Source organism: Misgurnus anguillicaudatus, chromosome 16 (genome assembly GCF_027580225.2).
Source record: "Misgurnus anguillicaudatus chromosome 16, ASM2758022v2, whole genome shotgun sequence".
Lineage (NCBI taxonomy): Eukaryota > Metazoa > Chordata > Actinopteri > Cypriniformes > Cobitidae > Misgurnus > Misgurnus anguillicaudatus.
In genome coordinates, this window is record NC_073352.2 from 18,299,392 (window position 1) to 18,319,933 (window position 20,542).

The 20,542-nt window shown below is 38.4% G+C and overlaps 1 protein-coding gene across 16 annotated transcripts in view; it reads right to left on the reverse strand.

Annotated features, from left to right (window-relative positions):
* Positions 1-20,542, reverse strand: part of dlg3 (discs, large homolog 3 (Drosophila)) — a 106,976-nt gene that overhangs the window by 29,660 nt on the left and 56,774 nt on the right. For 7 of the 16 annotated variants that reach the window (XM_073854249.1, XM_073854248.1, XM_073854255.1 and 4 more), the window contains 8 exons: positions 10,676-10,729; positions 10,233-10,283; positions 8,244-8,368; positions 7,959-8,128; positions 7,628-7,764; positions 6,674-6,820; positions 2,752-2,924; positions 1,722-1,868 (listed from right to left, as the gene is read on the reverse strand). In XM_073854249.1, the coding sequence (XP_073710350.1) occupies positions 1,722-1,868; positions 2,752-2,924; positions 6,674-6,820; positions 7,628-7,764; positions 7,959-8,128; positions 8,244-8,368; positions 10,233-10,283; positions 10,676-10,729 (1,004 nt within the window). The remainder of the gene's footprint in view (positions 1-1,721; positions 1,869-2,751; positions 2,925-6,673; positions 6,821-7,627; positions 7,765-7,958; positions 8,129-8,243; positions 8,369-10,232; positions 10,284-10,675; positions 10,730-20,542) is intronic. The other 9 variants (XM_073854256.1, XM_073854252.1, XM_073854253.1 and 6 more) reach the window with 5 other exon arrangements.

The window sequence follows — 20,542 nt, forward strand, 5'->3', positions numbered from 1 at the left end:
TACATACATGGCTTAAGGCTAGTCCTAGATTAAACACAGGTTAAAGCTGTCTCAACTGAAAAAAAACAGACAAATCTTAAAATATTCCAGTGCCATTGATTTGTTTTTAAGATACACACCCGTAACATCTTTTTCTAAGGCATGTCTATAATAGATGCTTAAATGGATAGTTGACCCAAAAAATGAAAATAATGTCATTAATGAGACTCACCCTCATGTCGTTCCAAACTGGTAAGACCTCTGTTCATCTTCGGAACACAGTTTAAGAGGTTTTAGATTTAGTCTGAGAGCTTTCTGACCCTCCATTGAAAATCTCTGTACGATATACTGTCCATGTCCAGAAAGGTATAATAAAAACATCATTAAAGTAGTCCATGTGACATCAATGGGTCAGTTAGAATGTGTTGAAGCATCGAAAATACATTTTGGTCTTTATTCAGCATTGTCTTCTCTTCCGCATCTGTTGTGAAGCGCATGCGCGAGACTAAAGTCACGTGACTGCAGTGACGTGGATGACGCGTTATCCTCAGACATGTTTGCAAAGTTTTTTTCAAACTTACAGCATGCGTCTTCCTCAGACTGTAAATGAAGCTCGGGCGCACAAAAAATAAAAAGCAGGGACTCACCAGATAACACGACTGCAGTCACGTGACTTCGGTCTCACAACAGAACCGGAAAAGAAGACAATGGCATAAAGGCGTAATTTTGGTTATTTTTGGACCAAAATGTATTTTCGATGCTTCAACACATTCTAACTGACCCACTGATGTCAAACGGACTGCTTTGATGATGTTTTTATTACCTTTCTGGACATGGACAGTATATCGTACAGAGATTTTTTAATGGAGGGACAGAAAGCTCTCAGACTAAATATAAAACATCTTATAGGAGTAGTCCACTTTAAAGATGGGGTCCATTGACTTTTTATAGTAGGAAAAAAATACTATGGTAAGTCAATTGGCCCCATCTATAAAGTGGACTACTCCTTTAAACTGTTTTCCGAAGATGAACGGAGGTCTCACGATTATTTTCATTTTTGGGTGAACCATCCCTTTAAACATCTTAGTTGAACTAAGGCCCTGGCTTCACTAATCCTTGTCTGTGATACCAGGCCTACGTGTCTACGATATTGTGGTCACTAAAGAGTCCCACCTCAACTTATAAAATTAATAATAAAACTTTAGCAAGCACCACTAATGATACATACAGAGCCCATAGCATAGGCACAATGACTAACAAATAACAGCACTGATGCACAGTGGTACATAACATAGACAATTCCCAGGCAGCCAGTCACATTAAGACTACTTCAGAAACACACACAACAGGACATTACATGGGCTAATAAAGGATGAAGACTTAGGTTTAAACTCACATACTGTCTGAGATTAAACATAGGTGCAGAATGGGGGGTAGATGAGGTTAGAATCCAGCATAGTGACAATTTAAAGCTATTATTTATATCTGACTCCACTGACTGTAAGTAAAGTTTCATAGCACACGCTAAAACCCTACCCTTACTAGCAATGTGTGCCACCTCTTCTGTAGTATTTTAGCCACCACACATTGCAGAGGGGTAAATGACTGGAGGCAGGAAGCCTCACCTGAGCTGCCTCTTCAGGTTGTGGTGAGGTGGGTAGAGGGGGATTCTTTCAGGTTAGCTAGGTTAGGTTAGGCTAGGCTAAGCTAGGCCAGGCAGAGCGAGAAGCAGTGGTTAGTACCTGCCGGTGTACGGGACCAGGCTTTGACACAGAGCAGGCGGGGCGGGGCTGCTGCCCACATCCCCAGACCCCCTGCTGCACAGATGGGGGGAGGGAGGGCTGGTGTCCCCATGAGGTTTGTGGATGGCACTGTAAATGGGCTCGGCCCTATTGGGGGTACAGAAATCAGACAGTAAATGGGGCAGCTTCAGAGACACACAGAGACATATGAAGACACAAAAGCCACACATGCACACAGACAAACACGCACATGCAGGGGTGAGGATGCATTCAGCCGGATGGCAAGAGAGGGGGACGAGTCAGCTCCGGGGCCTGGCTGACTCATCGGCTCCGGGGAGTCCATGCTCTGTGAGGTGAAACCGATCTCATGTCCAGGCAACAGTGGCAATTTGAGAAGGACCGTAACTTAATAACATTTGACCCCATGCCAGAAGCATCTCTTATCCAAAGTGTTGGCTGCGTAGGGCTCGTGGAGACTTTATTCACCCAGTCATGTTTCATTTTAAGCAATGTTCACAAACACACCACTACAGAGAGGCATTGCACACCTCATAGACGTTCTTCAGCCCACACTCGACACCTACTTAAAACCATTTTTATTGGTTCTGTCTTTGCAGTTACATCATCGAATGAGAACAGTATCGCCAAAAAGAAATTAAACAACTAAGCTGAAGAACTGTAGAAGAGATTGTAGGAATATAATATATATACTTTTAATCAAATACTAACTGTATATAAACATGCAAGTGTTGGTTTTTGAAAATTTGTGCATGGGTGTGTTTAAAAAGTGAATGACAGGATTCCCACACTAATGATGTTCAAATACTAAATAAGGACTAAATGACTAAATGTCATAACATATATAAGAGAATTCCAATTTTGTTGGCTTCCATTACCTGGAAATCACAATTTCCTGATTTTTTTTACAATCAGAAAATTCCAGGATTTTCCAAAAACCGTGGGAACCCTGGAGTGAGGGAGTTTAGTGAGTGATAGTGAGTGAACAGATGAGTAAATACGTGACTCTGACCTGGTGAAGTCTTCCTCCCCCAGCATGTGGCGTGGGACTGGCGAGTACCTCGAGGGGGTGACCTGGGGTGGCTGGTACACTGGTTTAGCTTCCATGCCTCCCATGTAATTCATGCTGGAGTTGTGGCCGACGTGGTTGTCCACCATGGTGGGGAAGGCTGGAGGGAGGCCGAGACCAGTAGAGGGAAAAAGGCAGATGATTTCACCACGTAGCTACAGACAACTAATTCATATCTTATGAACAGGGGTGGTTGGTATGGCAAATATGTGTAAAATGAACACAAGCTATTTGTTTAGGGATTCAAACAAACTCTCATTAGTTGGACAGTCCCTCCAGAAAAACGCGCTTATGCGATCGCATGATTCAATGCATAATTAGCCGAAGTCTGCATATTTATGCAGGGGCCGCATTTTTTTTGCCGCATCTTTGCACTTTCACTGCATAAATTGCAGATTTACGCGCGCAAAAAATCCGGGCTTGCATGATTTCATAATCCTTGCATTTCCGTAGCAAAAAGTCGCATATATCTTAGCAAAAAAAATTACAAATTTTGCATTTACTTCACACAAGCGCAGCCATGTCCCCTGCTGCCATGGGAACGTTATGAAGTGACGTAATTACATGACATGAATCATTGAAAAGCTGCAAGTTCCTGCAGTTTTTGCAAGTTCCCGCAATTTCATTGCATAAATTGCATAAATATCCCGCATATTCGAACGCATTTTTTAAGAAAACATGCCCCAAGATCAAGGATTTTTGCCCGCTACAATCTGCATTTTTCTGGAAGGACTGGTTGGACAGTCATTTAAATAGGAACTACAAACATAAATGTGCCATTGTATTATTATAAAGTATATTATAGGGTTTTGGGGATAGTTCACCCCAAAATTTTAATTCTGTCATCATTTATTCACCATCATGTTGTTTTAAACCTGCATGAGGTTCCTTTTTTATTTAAAGGTGACATTTTGCAAGACTTTTCTAAGACGTCAGATAAATCTTTGGTGTCCCCAGAGTACATATGTGAGTTTTAGCTCAAAATACCATATAGATAATTTATTAAAACTAGGGCCGGGACTTTAACGCGTTAATTAAGATTAATTAATTACACAAAAAATCGCACTTATTAATAGAGTCATTCGTAAATGCTGCAGACCCTGTTTTAGTTCGAGAACTCCGTGGTTATGATGCAGTGTAAATAAAAGTAGACGGAACCTAAACGAACAGCTGATTTTAACGTGACAACGCATCAATTTCAAAGTAAAAATGATTTATTCTGGTAAATGGAGGTTTGCAACGGAGGTTTTGCCCAATAAACATCTACCAACAAACTACAGATTATTTTAACATGTATCCTAATGTCTGTTATATGTTAATGTTTGAGTATTGTTGGGTTTAAATATTGTTGTAATGTTGTTTTGTTTCAATTTAATTAGTTTATTACGAGTTTAATTTAAGTTTTGTTTGCTACTTTAAAACGAATTTCGTTTTTTAAATAATTTGTCTCGTAATTATAAACAATGTTTTGTTGTTAGGTTTTGTGAATATAAATTAAAAAGAACATTAAAAGCAACACCGTGCATCTCATTGATGCATATGCTACCGAATGCCAAAACATGCAGTGAGTAGCTTATATCACTTACTTTTCACAAAATCAGCCTGGCAGTGCCCAGAAGTTAAATTTACATGCGCATTTAGAGCATACTGTAGCAGCACGTTTGATTTGCGGTGTGCTTAAGACTTTTAAAAATCAACTTCATATTAATTTTAATAGGCTACTTTGACGGAGGACACGCACAGAGAACAGCGACGGCAGGTAAAGGAAAAAAGTTAAACGAATAGAGTCAGTTTGTAAGAACATTTTTAAATTGACTATAAGATCATCAATATGAACTCTGAACAATGAACTATTATAAACATAACAGCAAGAAAAGCTGAAGAGGAACTCGCAACATTAAAGCAATAAGCATTTATGTAGGCTAAAGCTATATATCACCTCTTATTTTTTTTAATTTAGTTAAGTTTCAATGGTAACACTAAAGGCGCGTACATTATGCAGCGCTTTTCACATCCGAATCCCACTTAAGAAACCTATAAACGATGTGCAACTTAAAAAATATATTATGAAAATTTTTATATATTTTAATTTTAATATAGGCTATATAGTATATTATGTTTTGTTGTTTTTATACGCGAGGTGGGGCATCCGCGCACATAGGTACCAGAACACAGACAGTCAAAACCTGAGAAGTCCCGAACCCTGCAATATTAAACAAACTACTTTAAGAAATGCGGGCCAGGAAGCGGGTCGGGTATAATATATATTTTTTTCTTTGCGGTCCGAGTTGCGGGCGGGTTGTTTATACATTGACCCGCGCATCACTGGTAAGCGTCGATAAGAGCATGGTTGTGTGTAAGATATGCAACAAGGAATTCACATATCATCGCAGCACATTGAGCCTCAAGTATCATCTCAATGCAAAACATACAGCAGCTAGCGTGGACATTAGCCCGACTCCGGGTACAACGACTTGGTTGAACAAAAATAAACAATATTTTGTTAAGCTTATGTATTCAGTCATTATTCATAAAAATCCATGTAAAAATACTTCTTAATGTTCTCAGGTCAAATATTTATATGAGATTAAAATGCGATTAATTTAGATTAATTAATTACAAAGCCTCTAATTAATTAGATTAATTTTTTTAATCGAGTCCCGGCCCTAATTAAAACATGTTAAAATTGCCAATTCGTAGGTGTAAGCAAAAATGTGCCGTTTTTGGGTGTGTCCTTTAAAATGCAAATGAGCTGATCCTGCACTAAATAGCAGTGCCGTGGTTGGATAGTGCAGATTAAGGTGAGGTATTATCAACTTCTGACATCACAATGGGAGCACAATTTCAATGAGGTATTAATTCACATGCTTACAGAGAATGGTTTACCAAAAATAAGTTAAAGGCTTGATCTTTTTCACATTTTTAGGTAGATAGAAGCACTGGGGACCCATTTATAGAACTTAAACATGAAAAAAGTCAGATTTTAAAGATATGTCCCCTTAAAATACAAAAATGTTCTTGATAAATGATGGTACCCACACAATTGACGGTACCCACTGACTTCCACAGTAGGAAAAACAAATACTATGGAAGTCAATAAGTACCATCAACGATGTGCATACCATCATATATCAAAATGTCTTCTTTTGTGTTCAACAGAAAAAAGAAATTCATACAGGTTTCAAACAACATGAAGGTAAAAAATCCCTTTAATCTATTATGTCTTCAATTTATTTATCTTCAGTGTAGTCATTAATGCATTAAAGTTTTCAAAACCAAAATATAAGGAACATATTAAAATATGTCTGAAGGTTATGATTATCAACTTAGACTGGCTTATCTTCTATTGCAAATGGCATAATAACCTGCGCCTTTTTACAAATACATGGATAATATATAATATAATAAAACTGAAAAGAGCAAAATAATCAAATTGTAATTACATCGACATAAAAATGAATACGTTTTAATTATAAAATGCAAAGATCTAATACAGTTTCGTTGTTGTGCAGGTGGATTGTGTGAAAGCCTCCACTCTCAGTAGGAGGGAGGGATCGGCGCTGTGATGGGAGCAGCGGAGCACTGAATGTGGGTGTCTGAAAACAGCGCCCACTGCTACACCACAGAACTGTTACAAAACTTCGCATGGATGCCTCACAGGCACTTCACCACTATATTTTTCATGCAAGGTTAAAGTTAAAATCGGCTCGGTACGTAGGTTTTATTTGAATTGGCACATCTGCAATGTCCCTTTCACCTTCGATGCAGCACAATAGTGTTTAGCATTTATAGATCCTGAGAAATATGTGTGTTTTTAAGCTAACATGATTACAGGGTGGATGGAGAGGATCAAAAGAAGGTACGTACTGCTGGAATAGTCTGGCGGGGCGTACATGTCGTTGAGATGCACTGGTCCAGGCTTGGCCACTTTCAGATAGACCATGTCTGAAGTATTCTTCAGAGCGGCCACAGCCTCCTCATGACGCACGTCCTGAAGTATAATGTTATTCACCTGCGAAAGCATACACACGTTACAATCGTCGGTCTCTAAAGCGTGACTTAGATTTCGACGGTGCTGTGGGAAGGAAGCGACTGCGCAGCGGAGGCCGGATGGCAGCGCGCTCAGCGAGGGCTTCCCATTCTGCTCTCAGCTGTCCGGTCACAAAAGGAAGGACAAGAGGGAGGGGAACATTGAAAGTTCCTTTGTGAACTTCAAATGTAGGTGGATATCATAACACACACTACAAAACAAAGAAGGCATCTAGTAGCTACAGACATACAGTGGTCCTGAAACGGGTCCAGTTTTTCTTGTATTTTATTAAATAATTTACTTTATTAAGTTGATACAGGTGCCATATCAGAGTAACTACGGATATCAGTTATCACATGAACCATGAGCAATCTTTTTAAGTGTATAATCTCTCTCTGGAGGAACCCCTGGGATCAAAATTGTATTCAATATTCCTATTATATCTTGAAAAAGGTACACCTAACATGTCTTCAATGTTTTAATTATGACATTTATGACCATGTCACAGGCTTCTCAATTGCTTTGCACTCGTGCCATGCAAGCTGCTCTTTATCACATCTGTGTCCTTGTTTGAGTTTATACCAGGTTCAAATCAATCATTCAGTGGCCCATAAACATTCCCACAGGAGATATATAGACTTTAATATGACACACTAGCCTACAACCATGTCTGTAGGTATGCACTGCAAAGATAAGCATGCCTGCAACAAGGTTGACTTTGACCTTATTTCTGGTTCATCGGTATTTATAGTCAGGTATACAAGTACATGTGCGCAGGTGAGATCTTACAGCCAATAGTCGATCGCCAGTCTGCAGACGTCCATCCTTCTGCGCTGCCCCACCCTCAATGATCTTTGTTATGTAGATACTGTTGTCACCTGGGATGTGCTGGTTTCCTATACCTCCAGCGATACTAAAACCAAGACCTTGAAACCAAAGTAAAAACAGTGTTAATGAATAGAATGACTGATATCCAACCATGAAGTAAAACAAAGCTGAATTGGACTTTTATCTGTTTGGTATCTGTTTGGCTCATGTGTCTCAGGTTAAAAAGAAGCCAGGCCTGAATATAATAGAAATAATAGAGATACAGTATATGTGCATGTGTGGTTCCTCTAACCTTTAGGCCCTTTGAGTAAGTTGACCTCCAAAATGGACTCGGGAGGAGCCTGTCTCCTGCGTACCAGCAGTCTAACCACTGGACCGGCCTCCTTCAAAGCCTCTACTGCCTTACTGTGCACAACCTCAGATACATCCACATCGTTCACCCGCAGAACACAGTCATTTACCCTGAGACAAAAAAAAAATAATAGGCCAGACCATAAAATTACATTGCATTGCATATATACAGACACATACAGTAGCACAAAGCCCCGTTTAAATGCACCTAATCTCGGATACTCACCCTAGTCTCCCGTCCATGGCAGCAGCACCTCCAGGAATGATCTTGGTGATAAAGATTCCTGGATCATCAGGAATGTGTGGATTATCCATACCTCCAGCAATGCTGAACCCAAGGCCAGAATTTCCCTATTGATGACATTCATCAGCAGTTATTAATATTAACATTAATATTATTCATGCAGTTATATATAGTCCACGTCTTAATTGCCTAATGCAGGGGTTTCCAAACTGTGGGTCGGGAACCACTATCGGGTTGCACAGTGAGATCAATTGGGTCAAGCAAAGTCACTTGGTTTTTATGGTGAATGACACAAAACCGTTTTGTCCTACGAAAGACAATGGTTTTGATATAAGGTATTTTGGGATTGCAATTAAACTTAAATTTAATTCATACAATGACAATGAAAATATAAACTACTCTCTTCTAAAAATATTATACTTCTAAATGTGTTTTTTCTATTAAAAAAAATATATTTTTGTGGGTCCTGAGAAAAGTACCCACAAAAGGAACCCCTTATATACAGTATACATATATTGAAACAGCACAATAAAGTATAAAATAGACAGATTTGTGGTTAAGCTTTAAAGGGACATATCACGAAAATCTGTTTTTTTTCGTGTTTAAGTGCTATAATTGGTTCCCCAGTGTTTCTATCAACCTTTTAAATGTGAAAAAAATCAACCCAGTAACTTAGTTTTGGTAAACCACTATATGGTATTCTGAGCTAGAACTTCATAGAAGTACTCTGGAGACACCAAAGATTTATTTGACATCTTAAAAAAGATTTTTAATTTGTTTTAATATGTTCTGCATGTTTATTTTGGTATTGGGTTTTTCTACCACACAAATACTTTTATCTAGGGTTAAGGTACAAAAGACTGATGCTCTTAAGTTATATATGTGGTTCCTATTTTAAAAATGCAAGAACCTTATCTATCCCCACTGCCTATTTCCTGCTTATTTCATCACATTTTATGCAGCTGTTTCCATTTCAATGCCAAAGAACTAAGACAGTCTGGTCTGTCTGACAGTCACAATCGGAAAGGCAGGCCCGAAAAGCGACAGCTGAGAAAAGACTTCACTTTATTATTTTCTATAATTAATAAGCGACAATCGTAGCAAATTAGAACAGAGTGGAGCTAAGACGTCCCAGCGAGCCTCTCCCACTCCAGACCTTTTAACATGTGATCTTAACACAGTTTATTTAGGCTTCAGTGTGCAGAAATGGCACTTAGAGAACAGCCCTGCAATTATGTTGAACGCTCAGAGATGCACCCAAATCCAACATCCACTGCTGTTTAATGAATGGCCTGTGCAGTCAAATTTAGATTCACTTGCATTAAACAAACAGCAAGTAATAAAAGTTCTTGCAATGTAAAATCTGTGATTGTTAACTACTATATGTAGAAAATGTTGTCCATGTGACCACTAACATCTGCATAAGCCAAACTGCTGTACAGTGCATTGTTTGGAAATCAAACCCATGACCTTGCCATTGCTAGCGCTATGCTTTACTTGTTGAGCTACATAAAGGCAATTACATTAAAAGGCATCTGTACTTATATAAACTGCAATTTCTGGAGTCAGTGCCCGTGATTTGGAAATATATAAGTCCCCTATGAACTCTGTTACACCTTTACTCAGTTACACCTTTATATTTACTCGATATCATTGAGTATTATTATTAATGTGATTAAAATGCCCATTAATATTAATAAAATTATTTTCTCTGTGGTTGTGAATAAACACACCAGCTTCAAACTGGAAAACACTACAATAAATTTTGCTTAAACATTTAATTCCATGCAAAATAGCAACATTCACTGCCATCTAGTGGCCAGGTTCACACAGGTACAATTGGTTGAGGAGAATATTGCCAAATTCTACAACATAATAGTCAAAATAAACAGAAAAACATTTAGGTTTAAGTATAACCCTTGATCATAAAGCTCTTGTTTGATGGAAAGAAAGAAGTTAAATGATAGTTACCCTCTCCAAAATGATTTCTTCATATTTAAACATGCCATCGCTCCCATTCACCTGTAACAAAAAACATATAGTTGAATGATTTAGTATTTGTAAAATAATAAATGTCACTTTAAGACTTTACGAAATGCCAATAAAGTATACAAGTCACAACACAGGCATTATTTACAGTATATAAAATGCTATAAACTCTAAAGGCATGAATCATGTATCACACATGCCGGATAAAGTCTTTTCATTATGATAACTAAATCACCCAGCAATAATCGCTGAACCTAACAGCCCACATCTGCTGTCCTTTAAGCTGATGCATATTTGCATGGTTATTATCAGATGTACACTAGAAAAGGTTTGGCCGGGCTGTGCAGGATAACTCCACGTGGCAGGCAGGCAGTCAGGCGGGCAGGCGCTACTGGAAGTGCCGAGATCATAGAGCATATACTTACATAAGGGCCTGCATCCAGTGAGTCTGCGTTCACAATGATGGGGGGAGGGTTTGCCTGTGAGATGAAGAGATGCACATTACCTTAGTGTGTGAGGCTAGCGGCTCACACGTATGTACACACACACACAAACACATGCTATTATGAAGACAGTAAAAGCATGCTATGGTCTCATCGGAGCATGGTACATCGTCACCATGTTGTGCGGTGACGTATTAGGAGAGTGAAAATGGGTTTGGAGGTGTGAAGATTATAGAGAGACAGTCTGTGGTCTTCCATTAAAGAGGATACGGCACCACATGTGTTTCCTCCCTGGGCACGTGCAAATGTTCATGTTTTATAATGCATTTGAGTGCATAACAAATGGAAACAATGTATAAGTTCATATCCTCTTATTTTAGCGCATATTTAATTATAGAGGAGCCCCCATGCTCATAAAAGAACATACAGTATATGGATGAACTAAGGAGGTAGACCAGCTGTCATTCATGGCCTTTAATGTGCAAACCTTGTGATTGTGGGTATTGATGTGATTGATCTGCAATGAGGTGATGCTGACAGGGCCGCTGGGTGACCATGGGTGACTTTAGACCTTAACTAATGCAATACATTATTTTCATTATATGGATTAAAGTGACAGATTACCCAAAAATGAAAATGCTGTCATAATTGTCTCATCCTCATGTTGTATTTTTTTTCTGAAGATCACAAAAGAAGACATCTTGACAAATGATAGTAAGCCCACAGCTTATTGTAACCATTGACTTCCATAGTAGGAAAACAAATATTATGGAAGTCTATGGATACAATCACTGTGTGCTTACCATATTTAACAAAATATCTTATTTTGTGTTCATCAAAATAAAAAAAGATTCATACAGGTTTAGAACAACATGAGGATGAGAAAATGATGACAGCATTTTAATTTTTGGGTGACCTATCCCATTAAACAGTGTTTTTGAATTTTCCAGTCATTTTCCAGTAAAATATCCAAAACTCATTAAAGGAACAGGCGTCATAAATACTTTGAATTGACTTGTACCCTAACATACAATTTAAGCTCTGTTTGATTGATGAATGTACACATTACAACATGCAATCTTTTTCGAGCATCTGATTCTATAGGCACCACTGCTGCAGATATATCATTGTATGTACTGTGACTGCTTTTTCGATGCATCTCTTAAATTATTTCTGTCTCACTTAGCTAGTAAAGACTTGAAAAGACAATTTGAGTTACAAGAACATATTCTAAAAGCATTTTCTACGTCACCAGCTCTATTTTCACTTCACACTTTCTTCGTCATGACATCTTCACAGGTGCAGAAAGCACGTACAGCTATGTCTTCAGTCATGGGGTGAGAGTTTAGCACAGCAGCGCCTGCAAGTTAACTTCTGCATGCTGGGTTGGTCTTAGTTCAGCCAAAAATTAAAATATTGTCATGAGTAACCCAGCTTCATGTCATTCTTAACTATCTCTCTCTCTGAGGACGTTTGTGTACTCTCATTGAAAATGGATCGGGACCAGGGGCTTTTTAAGCTATGAAAAATTATGATAAAGAAGTCCACAGACTATATTTCAACAATATGATACGTTTGAATGATAAACAGACTGAAATGTATAGTATTATTCATTGCCTTGATAATTCTTAGCAGCTTGGCAATTTTTTAGTAACTCTTTCAGCATTCCACTAAAGAAAGTTTTATGGGTCGTGGCTGAGTAAAAAAACATTTTAACAATGAATATTCCTTTAAATATAGCTTAGGATTTGCCCACCAACATTATCACGCCTTTGCTTGCCAGATCAGTGCATTGCTTATCTGTGCTTGCTTACTTGTGAGTGTGCATGAGCATCATCCACCATTTTGTGTAAAAACTATAGAAAATCAGGACGTGAGTTGTCTACTCATTATGAATCAGTCTAATGAAAGACTTCATTTACTGACTCATTTAATTCAAATACCGACTCAGATCCTGATTAGTTCATCTAAAAATGACAGGAAATGACAGTAAACCTAAAATCCTCTAGAACCGTCTTAAAGGGACAGTAAGTACGGTTTTAAGTGTTTTATTCATCAAAATCAATGTCTTTATTACTCATAACTATGTCCTCGTTGGTGTCAAATGGCCTCTGCCAGTGATCTGACTTTTCTTTGTAAGCTTAGAATTTCTTCTTTTTACACACATTGAACGGGTAAGTCCAAGGAGGCTTCCATGTCGTTCCACCGTATTGATAAACTATAATAGCAGAGAGGGACAAAAAGCACTAGCCTACCAACGCGTTTCCACAATGCGTTTTCATTCAGAACACGTGAACTAGCTGAAACGGACAAGGAGATTAGTGAGTACATAACGGCTACCGTAGTTGCAACACGCATTTGGAAAAGCAAGGTGCCGGAGAGCACTATTCGTTTAAATGCAAAATACAATTTCACCACTAGATGGGGTAAATCCTTATGGATCCTTATTTCAATTAAACACAAAAGGTAATATTTTAAGTAAGCACACTCTTCAACCAGTGTTGCCAGGTCCAGAGTTAGTGAAATTTGTTTTACTTGCTTGCAAAAAAAAGGACTTCTAACAAGATCTGTCAAGATTGAGACAAAAAAGCCTAAAATGATAAAGAAATTTTCCTTTTTTGTTGGAATTATAACTGTTAATCTATTGGACTTCTAACCAAAAGCATTGCCCTGTATGCAATTACTTGTATCCACCATTTGGCCTTACATATCTTTGAAAGGACTAATAAAATAGTGCTTAAATTTAAAATGTCTTTCTTATCACCAATGCATCATTTCTTATTGTGGACTTGAGAACCATTTAACTGTAAAAACAATACACTGGCACCTGCGCACAATTTAGCTCGTGCCACAAGCATAAAGCGGCTGAAGGGCGAATGAAGTAACAAAATTAGAAGACAAAATAACAAACTTTATCTTCAGTATTGTGTTTGGAAAAGGCCATTGTACTCTATAACAATTGGCACACCCCCTCACAAAAGAACAGAACATATTGCAAAACAGACTATATTATTTGTCATGTAAGAACATCTTGGAAAGTGAACTCTACCCACTGAAATTAACCCCGTGCAGTATAGTCACAGCAAACAGTGCACTAGAGATTCAAAATGCAAAACCATAAGAATGTGTAAAAAACAACTATTTTGCAATGTCACATCTACAGTTTTATAATTAAGCATGAAGTGCTTTTCAATCCGATCGATCCTTAAACCAAGGGCTATAGCTTCTATGAGAAATATGTAGGAGGGAACACAGCAATTTCATTTATTAACGTAAGCCCGAGAGCAAACTACCATTAGGAAACCCAGGGTTCTTAGCTTCTCCACTGCATAAACCAATCTCCATCAAAGTCTAAAGTATGTATGTGTGTTAATCTCTGTGTTTTTATCATGTAACACAAGCAAATAAGATAGAAAAGGATGAATGAAAATTCACAGTAATCCAGACTAGCGCTGCTGTTTTTGGAAGAGCTGGGATAGAGGTGGGGAACAAATGTCAAGCAGTTTCATTGAGCTAAGCGATAGCGTCATGTGACCCAGAGTGTCCGTGTCAGGCTTACACCAGCACTGCTCACCCTAACGCTCTATCCCGGATTAAAAAACCTGAGGGATGACGAAGAGGTAAAGTGGTGAAGTCACACATGGCGTCACCAGCCCGGGGATTTCAGGGACTTTCAGTCCTAAATATTTATGTCACCCCACACCACTGTTACTGCCTAAACACTTTTACGAGCATGTAGAGATAAAAAATTTCAAAGAGTTTGTGAGAGATGATCTACAGGCCAGCGCAGGCTATATACAAAGTTTATTCGGTTTAAAATGCACAACTATGAGATGGATAATGGCAGTGACAGTCTAAGCAGACCCGGTCTGAAGGTTCAGCTGAGCCAGCCAAATCGCTGTGACAGGGGCAGGTGAACAAGTGGTGCCACAGCTGGCTGAAGGAAGCCACAGTTAATCATACAGCTAACATTCACCTCAAAGTTCATGAAAGAATAGGGGTGTAATGATAATAATGTCTAAATTTAGCTCTGTTTTTAAAGCTGCATGCGTGCATTGATTTAACCTGCTCATGAATCCCAATGTAAGTGTAGTTGATTTAATAAAAATATATGATCATTATGAAGACGTAGCATAGTTTGATCATGGCTTTTATGTCTTTTCCTGTCAAATAAAGTTGAAGTCAACATGAAATCAAAACGTATCATTCACTTTAAAAAAAAAGTTGATGTTGGGTCAAAAACGGACGGACCAAACCCACTGGATTGTAATCGGGTGTGCATCATACTTCATGAAAATTGAAGACGCTGGGTCTTTGATCGCCCCCTAGTGGCTGGCTGCAGTACAAGTCATTAACCCCGCCCTCTCCATGCAAACAAACGTGAATCGGCTCTAATTAAAAAATTATTTACACTTCCAATAAAATTTTCTGAAAAATGGCTTCGGTCCTTCAAGGTAGTTGTTATCACGCTGATATATCTTCAATTGTTAATTTTTGTGATAAGTTTTATTTTAGCTAGTAATTTGATGCTATAGAGATGGGGCGTGTCGTTATGACTGGCGTGGTTGAATTGGGAATGCTAGCATTTGGGCGGAAGTTTGATACCACGGCTCCGCCTCTGGCTCCACGGATGAATCCTTCTGTGCATGCCCTGACTCCCAACTGACGTTTCTACGTAACTTGGCAGTGCCCATGGTCAGACATTTTTGGCTTCAATTCATTACAATGGAAGGAAGCGACGTCGCATTGTCCATCTTTTTTTAAAGTCTATGGTTGTACATTAACCTATGGTGGGTTGTTTCAACTCAAAATGCTGGGTTGTTGTAATCCATTGTTGGGTTAAAAAAAATTGGGGGTTAATTTAACCCAACGGCTGGGTTTGTGCCCTTTTTGACCCAGCTAGCATTTTTAGAGAATTTTTTACCTATTTTTGCTACACTGTAATAAAAAATATGTTGGTTCAATTTAAAAAGTTACCTGGTTGCCTTAAAATTTTAAGTTAATTCAACATAAAAATATTAGTTAAAGGTATTGAGGAGGATTTTCTGTTTACGGGTGGATCATCAAGACTATTGGTCCTCTTAGTTGTCAATCAGGAGTGTTGCATTTCTTTAAAAAGTGGAGAACGCGGTTCTTTTCTAAAATTCGAGAAAATCCTCCCCTATACCTTTAACTCAAAAAAATGGTGTGTCAATTAATATTTTTAAATTTAATTACCTCAAAATATAAAGGCAACCAGGTAACTTACTTCATTAAGTTGAACCAACTTTTTGTTACTTTTTATAACTTCCACAGAACTTTTCTGTTACACAAAATGTGCGTTTTGATGGAAAATAGATTACATAATTTTTTTATTTAAATTAACATCTTCTTCTGCTTAGGTTATAGGTTTACATTTTATTTGCTGTGCCACCGTTAATGTTGTAGATTTTGACTGCTCATCCGAAGGGCGCTAATTCAAAATATGTGTTCGGACTGTCATGTGTGCTACTTGTGTTTTCAAAATATGTGTTTGTTGCATCATGTGTACCATGTGCATCACGTGTTTTATCAAAATAAGTGCCTGCTGCACACGCGTCAAAACCATTTATGATAAAAGAGACGTCACGTTCACAAAATACACGCAAGACACTCCCTTAATGCTGAGTTTACACCAGCCGCGTTTCAGGCGTCAAAATCGAGCCTACCACGCCTAGTTTGCCGCTTGAACAGTTTGAATGCATTCGGGCGTGTAGAGCGGAGTAGACGCTTGGAAAAAGCAAGCATTTGACGCATGTCAGAGGCAAAAATCCGCTTCTTGTGGGAGAGGCAAGTGCTATGCGGTTGTCTGTTTGCAAAATGACTGATGTTGATGTGCATTTATCAAGAGAGTTACCAGTTTGTATTTGGTTACCTTTCCATAGGGGGAAAATAAACGGCGCGGGTCGATAAACGCCACGTGCCCCAAAAGTGAAGTGTGTATTACACCTTACCAGGTTGCCCAAAGTCCTCACTGACACTCTTCCAAGCGAGGTCCTTTTTATTCCTGTCTACTCTATAGAAATTCGCGTGAACCGCAAAATGCACAAAAAGCACCATTCGCACGTACCATGCGTACCGTGCACAACGCTCATTTCGCGCCTTGAGGCGGAAACGCATCTTCCGCGCAGTGCCGAATGCGTCTTCACATTGACTTAACATTGAAATCACTCACGCTTCACGCCTCTACCGCGGTTGGTGTAAACGCAGCATAACAATAAACTCTGATTACACATGAGATTATGCGAGTATCTGGCAAACACGAGCGCCTCTTTTATCATAAACCATTTAGATGATCTGCAGCAGGCACTTATTTTGACAAGACACGTGATGTACAAAGGTTCACTCGACGCGCCGAACACATATTTTCAAATGATGAACCACACACATGACGGGCTACATACATGCCCTCGAAAAAAGAAGTCACCGGCCCCCACTGCATATTTGACCCAAAAGTGTGTAAAGAGGGAAATGTAACATTTTTGAAAAATGATTTCAGAAGTCTTCCACATGCTAATAAATTTGGAATACAGAAATTATAAGAAAGACTGGCAAACAGTAAACGGCTAAAGGGTGTCCAGATGTGGCAGAAGGAAAAAATCTAAAGGGTACGACAGGGATTAGACAAATCTGGATTAGATTACAATAAATCCCTTAATTTCCTTTTAATTCAAAGTTAAAGGCTGTTTTTTAACAGCCAGCTGTCACCATCTGCAACACACACAAACACACCATTTGTGAAAATGTTTCAAGTTTGTTCAACAATAGCTAACTTTCCTCATCTACATTTTCAAAATTTCCTGCCTTTCATTTTCTTGCACTGGCTTTTCTCTTTAACTGAACGAACCTCTGTAACATCTACAGAATTGCTGTCGACTGATGGCTCATCTGCCAGATCTTTCTCCGTCTTTTGGGAAATCAATGAATAAACATGTCTCTGTATCTAGAGTCAATATTCGGGATAGGCAGCTCATTTATTGTAACTCTTGCTGTAGCTTCGGTTTGCTCATTACAGAAGTGAATTTGCATGAACTCCCTGCGCAAGCGCTCCTGTCAGGCTTCCCTAATTGGACTTGGCCAGAGACCCTTGGGACCACAATCCAACAAAGGATCTCACTGAATCAAGGCAAGCACTGGGGGCAAGCGCCTCATCCAAATTGTTAAATAATCAATGTGTTCCCATGGCAACAACTACTCTGGCCACTGCACTTACTGGAAAGACCGGGTAGGGTCCGCCTCGTTTATTTCTTTTAGGACGTACAACAGCGACAACGCCACGACACCGGTAAGCTGTACTCATGAACTACAGTATCAGTGGCTTTAGGACACGTCATATGTGCTCTAATCACATGACATAGTTGCCAGTTATTGTCAAGCTTTAACAATCGAACCTTTCAGAGAGCTCTGGGTGTGAGCATGTTCGGGATCAGTATGCCCTTGACATTTCAAACCATATCAATTTCGTTTCTAAACATAAAAGAGAACTCTCATTTCATGAAGTGCATACAGGATGGATATTACAGACTAGCTGTTACAGTAAGAGAGAAAAACATGTTTAAATGGGTTTATTTTGAAAATACTTCTTTCCACTTCATTCACGCATTGATATGTGCAAGGAGAAATAGCATTATTGTGGCACTGGCAGATGAATAAATAAAGTCATTTATATTGTAAATGCATAATCTATTTTAAAATTATAATATTAGCACAGATATTCCATATTTGATATTAACCTGGAATATAACAGAGCCATTGCTCATTTGATCCCATTAGTTTTGTCATATATTGTACATTCAGAAGAAGCTCTGTTTGTGATTTAAAGGGACAGTTCACACAAAAAAGTCATTATTTAAACATCAAGTTGTTCCAAACTTCTCTAAACTTCTTTGTTTTGCTAAAGAGAGGAGGAAGATAATCAAGCAGGAAACAGAAGCACCATTGACTTCTATAGAAGGAAAAAATACTGTGGAAGTCAATGGTGCTCCAAAACGGTTTGGTTACAAACACTGCTCAAAATATCAGAACAAAGAAATTCATAAAGGTTCTCACTTTTGGGTGAACTATGACTTTAAGTCATCCAACCTGTTACAGCAGCAGGATATCCCAGGGGAGAAATCCAACTGGTGAATGATAACCTGCATGCTTCATGAGCACTCTGAGGGTCTATATGTAGCACCAGTACATGAAGTGTTTTATGTTAAGTACAAAAAGAGGAAACCAAGAGAGACATCTCTCAGATCCTCTGCGAATAAGCCTTTTTATAAGCCAAGCTGCAATTCAATCAATATTCACCTAATTACAATGCACCCAACATTGCACTAAGGTAAAGGGTGCTCAGGGACACCAGAAGGGGAAAGTCAGAGACAGGAAATTGTGGTTGGCGTTTTTTGTTTGAACAAGCACAAGGAGACATTGCCTTAGGCACACTGTTAGCGTTTTACACACAACCTTGAGTGATTTATTCCATTTAAAACAAATGACAATCAGTTCAGGACAGAATTTTAACACATTATGGGTACTTTATAACTATAAATGGGTTTCGGCATATAAAAGCAATTTTTACCAAAATCAGACAATAATATAAAATCAGGATTGCATCAGGTTTCTACGGAACCCCTAAGGCAGTGTTTCTCAAACTTTTTCAGCCCAAGGACCACTTTATCTTCCAATTTTTTTCTGAGGACCACCTAACAGAATCCCACTCTAACACGCCCACAAAAAACAACAAAAAAAAGAAGGATAAGCTAAATTTAAGTTTAAAATGCAACTGTTTCAAGTAAAAAAAAACTATTTTTTACAAATGCAATGCTATGTTCAGAAATTCTTATATGAATTTTATTTCATTTGAAAAAGTAAATGTGAAATGAGTTGCAGCTAAATATGAACAACAAACTGCACATATGAAAAAAAATGCAATTAAACATACTATAACAGCCTAGGTCCCACTTAATGTAATTCCAAAGAGCCCTTAGTTTAAAACTGAGGTGGTGGATATATGAAGTCTATGGTTGTAACTATGGTAACAATAAAATGCTGAAAAAATGTTCCCCTTAATGTCCAAAATCACTGAAATTACAGGGATTTTTCACATGAAACAAAAACTAGTACATAACAAAAATAACATATCTGTGGATTTTAGCTGCTTTTAGTTGACGCTAGATCTTTTCTTTTGACTCCTCTTTGGTTTAGCCACCGATCCATTTTTACGTTATTAAAATAGAATGGCAAGAACTGATATCACAGTTTCTCAAGTGCATTAAAAATCTACTTAAATAAGTGACGATTTTGTATAAATACTTGCCTAGTTTAGGTCATCTTTTGGCGGACCACTGGGGGGGCTTGGCGGACCATTAGTGGTCCACGGACCACACTTTAAGAATTACTGCCCTAAGGGGACAAGGAGCAAAAATTAAATAAAGTTTAGTTTCGCAACGTGAAACTATCGTGCAAGCACGTGAAACTTTCGCGTGCGCACATGAAACTTTCGCTTTCACGTGCGCGTGCGAAAGTTTCACGTAAGCATGCGAAACTAAAAATTCTGCACATGAAGGGTTCGCGTGAGCACATGAAGGTTTCAGGTGAGCACATGAAACTAAATTTTAGATTTTTTTACTTCAATGTCACCTTAGGGGCTCGGTAGGTTTGTATACTTGGCACTATTGGGATTTTTCGAAGATAATACTTTGAAACAAGGGAGTTAAAAGCAAAACTTCTGGTTTCTATTGGACTGTAAAATATATACAAAATTAAAAAAAATAAAGAATTGAAAAACTATAGTCATAATGGTCTTTAAAGAAATAGTGTATCCAAAAATGAAATGACAGAATGAAT